Below are 3,460 nucleotides of genomic sequence, written 5' to 3'. Positions count from 1 at the left end.
CGTTTGCGCACCGAACAATCACATTTGGCTAAAGACAACCATATTCATGACATGAAGACCCCACATTAGGATGGCACACAGGGAAAGCTTAAAATAAAACTTGGTCAACATGGTGTGCCAAATTCTGCTCTGCTTGACAACTGTATTATCTCATTGGAATTGCACAGGGTAAAGACAACAATTTGCATGAAAATGACTAACAGCAGTAGCTGGTATGTGCAAATCAAAATATACTACTTCTCTGTACAGTAACCATACACAAATACATAATCCTGGCACAGCTTCAGACTGGCCTCTGGTTATCGACAACTGTTGTAGTGGCCAGGAAACACTGCTGGAAGAGTGAGTCAGGTTCTTGTGGCTCACAGTCACAGTTCATCCTTGTGGCTCAGGAAACCTCTTGAAGCCGCTTGGCTTTGTCAACAGCTTGTTTTGGTGGGGGCCTTGTGAAGGATGCAGCTCTGTATCTGCAAAATACCAATCACAGTTAAGAATTAGACTGAACAGGCAAAGATTTTTTTCCTCTGCTGCACAGCAGAGTTGATAAGGAGATCCTACACAACAAGTCCAGAACAAACCACACAGCTCAATCCATTTCACTGGGATTACTTCCTTCCAAGTGTCTCATTATATTCCTAACCTTTATCATGTGAAGACTTACACCTCTGAAGGGCATCACTACAGCTATGAAACACTAAGTGCCTCCTCTGGGGATGTATGTGGATGGGTAGATCTGCTGTCGCTCCTCTGCTGTGCAAGTGAGGATTTCACCTCGCATGTAATAAAGGCTCAAGGCACAATGGCACTAAAACAAAACAAAAAAGGCTTAGCAGATAAAGACAGAGTCAGTGTCATTCATCTAACATTTCTACGCAGTGTCTCTTGGAAAATGCACCACTAATATCTACATTAAACTGCGCATTTCACTTTTTTCATGATAGACATACTCACAATGTGTGCCTTTAATCCTGAAGGATACCAAATATATTCCAAACTACACTTGCAGAATTTCTATACAAAGAAATTACTCTACTGCTCATTAAAACAGGATTGCTGCTGAGGTGAAGCACAACAGCTATTGGTACAGCTGGGTTTAGAAGCAGATGTTTGTCCGGATATGCAAAAAACAAGGAACATGCACTGAAGTCTGGCCAGAAAATCTCAGCTAATTCAGCTACTGACAGAAGTTCTGAAGTGTGAAATTTTGGATTTCAAGGCAGATGGCAACTAGCAGCAAAGAGCATCCTAACCAGCAAAGAACATCACTTCAATACTCGTTCATTGAGAGGAATGATGCTTACCTGAGTTATCAGTGACACTTTTTGTAGATTCTAGATTTTCTTCTGCTTAAGAATCTGAGGATGGTTATACATTCCTGACCAACTTAAAACAAAACATATGAGACATACCTATAAATTTAGAATTATACCCTCCCCTAGTATTGCCATCTGGTTGACAGCAGGCTCAATATGAGTCAGCCATGTGCCCTGGCAGCCAAGAGGGCAAAGCGTATCCTGGGGTGCATTAAACACAGTATAACCAGCTGGTCAAAAGAGGTGATTGTCCTGCTGTATTTAGCCTTGGTGCGGCCTCACCTTGAGTATTGTGTGCAGTTCTCAGCCCCACAATTTAAGAAAGATGTGAAGGTACTCAAAGGCGTCCACAGGAGGGCAACAAAGCTGGTGAAAGGGCTGGAAGGAATGTCCTATGAGGAGTGGCTAAGGACTTTGGGCTTGTCTAGTTTGGAGAAAAGAAGGCTGAGGGGCGACCTCATTACTCTACAGCTTACTGAGGAGGGAAGTGGAGAGAGAGGTGCTGATCTCTTCTCCCTGGTATCCAGTGAGGATGCATGGGAATGGTTCAAAGCTGCACCAGGGGAGGTTCAAACTGGACATTAGGAAGCATTTCTTTACCAAGAGGGTGGTCAAACACTGAAACAGGCTTCCTAGAGAGGTGGTCAATGCCCCATGCCTGTTAGCATTTAAGAGGCATTTGGACAATGCCCTTAATTTGCTTTAATTTTTGGTCAGCCCTGAAGTGGTCAGACAGTTGGGCTAGATGATCGTTGTAGGTACCTTCCAACTGAAATATTCTATTCTATTCTATTTCCACATACAGCATTTCTGATTAAATACCAGATCAGAAGGGAGCTCAGATGTTCCTATTATGGCCATCACTTTCTCCAGACTAGGGGACAGACCCACACACAGCCTGACACAGCACCCAAGACTGTCTCTACTCAGAGCAGCTTGACAGACATTTCCTTCCCAGACCGGGACACAGTCTAGCAAAAGCCAGGGGCTGCTGGTGTGGCCTAAGGGATGCCTGGGGCTAAGACACAGCCCCACACACGCTAAGGCTGTAGAGATCCTTCATCTGTCTCACTTTTGACAAGTGTGAATCTAGCCTGTTCAAGATGCCCTTGGAAGAAAGTCCAACAAGTTGCCTCATTGGCTGGTCCAGTACTACTGCTACCCTTACAGTTTGGAAGATTTTCTATTACTAAATCTGGATCTACTTCAATGTGAAATTCAGCATATTGCTTACCCTGCCTGCCACAGACATGGAAAATAATCACTGTCCTCTATTTTACATAACTGAACACTGTCACTCATCTTTTCTTTTCTAGACTTAAGCCAGCTTAAGCCTGTCCTGCTGTTCCAAACCTTTATAATTTTCTCAGTTTTCTCTCTTCTCCAGTATGTCAACACCTAAGAGCATTACTGTAACAGAGGCAGTGCCAGCGCTAACTGGAGCAAATTATTACCTTACATCCTATATACAGTTCCCCTCTTTAGTATGTCACACTAAAAGAGCCCAGAACATCAGTACTCTGTTTATGGCATGCTGTAAACCCCCAGGTATTTTTTTTCCCCACATTACTTATTCTCCCTTAGGTATATTTGAGGATTTGATTTCTCCTTTTTAAGTACAGTACTTTGCTTTTACCTTTATTGTATTTCACCTTTTTTATTTCAGACCATTTCTCCAGGGCACTGAGATAATTCTGAAAGGTAGTTTTATCTCCCAGAGTCTTGCAACCCTTCCCAGGGTGGTGTCATCCATAAATTTTATACATACGCTCTTTAGTCTTTCAGCCAAGCTCTTAATACTCAACTGAAATAGAATACTGAGACATCCTTCCCTACAAAAATGTGTTTGAGAATGAGCCGCTGAAAACTTCTCTTTGACTGCATTTTCATAAAGATCTGTAAATCATAGCCACTTGTTCCTATTTATCTGACAGGCAAAATTACCTTGAAAAAGAGAGAAATTAGACTGGTTTGTCATATCATAGAATCATAGAATCATTGAGGTTGGAAAGGACCTCTAAGATCATCGAGTCCAACCATCAACCCAACACCACCATGCCCACTAAACCATGTCCCTAAGTGCCTCATCTACTCGTCTTTTAAATACCTCCAGGGATGGGGACTCCACCACTTCCCTGGGCAGCCTG

The 3,460-nt window shown here is 42.8% G+C and overlaps 1 protein-coding gene across 1 annotated transcript in view; it reads right to left on the bottom strand.

Moving 5' to 3' along the window:
• Positions 1-283: 283 nt before the first annotated feature.
• The window catches only part of FAM159A (family with sequence similarity 159 member A), a 26,544-nt gene continuing 23,367 nt past the window's right edge, over positions 284-3,460 (bottom strand). The window contains 3 exon segments of the mRNA XM_009287486.1: positions 284-379; positions 381-396; positions 398-467. Of these exon segments, the coding sequence (XP_009285761.1) occupies positions 284-379; positions 381-396; positions 398-467 (182 nt within the window).

This window comes from Aptenodytes forsteri, unplaced genomic scaffold (genome assembly GCF_000699145.1).
Source record: "Aptenodytes forsteri isolate BGI_AS27 unplaced genomic scaffold, ASM69914v1 Scaffold119, whole genome shotgun sequence".
Lineage (NCBI taxonomy): Eukaryota > Metazoa > Chordata > Aves > Sphenisciformes > Spheniscidae > Aptenodytes > Aptenodytes forsteri.
This window is presented reverse-complemented; position numbering and strand designations above follow the sequence as displayed.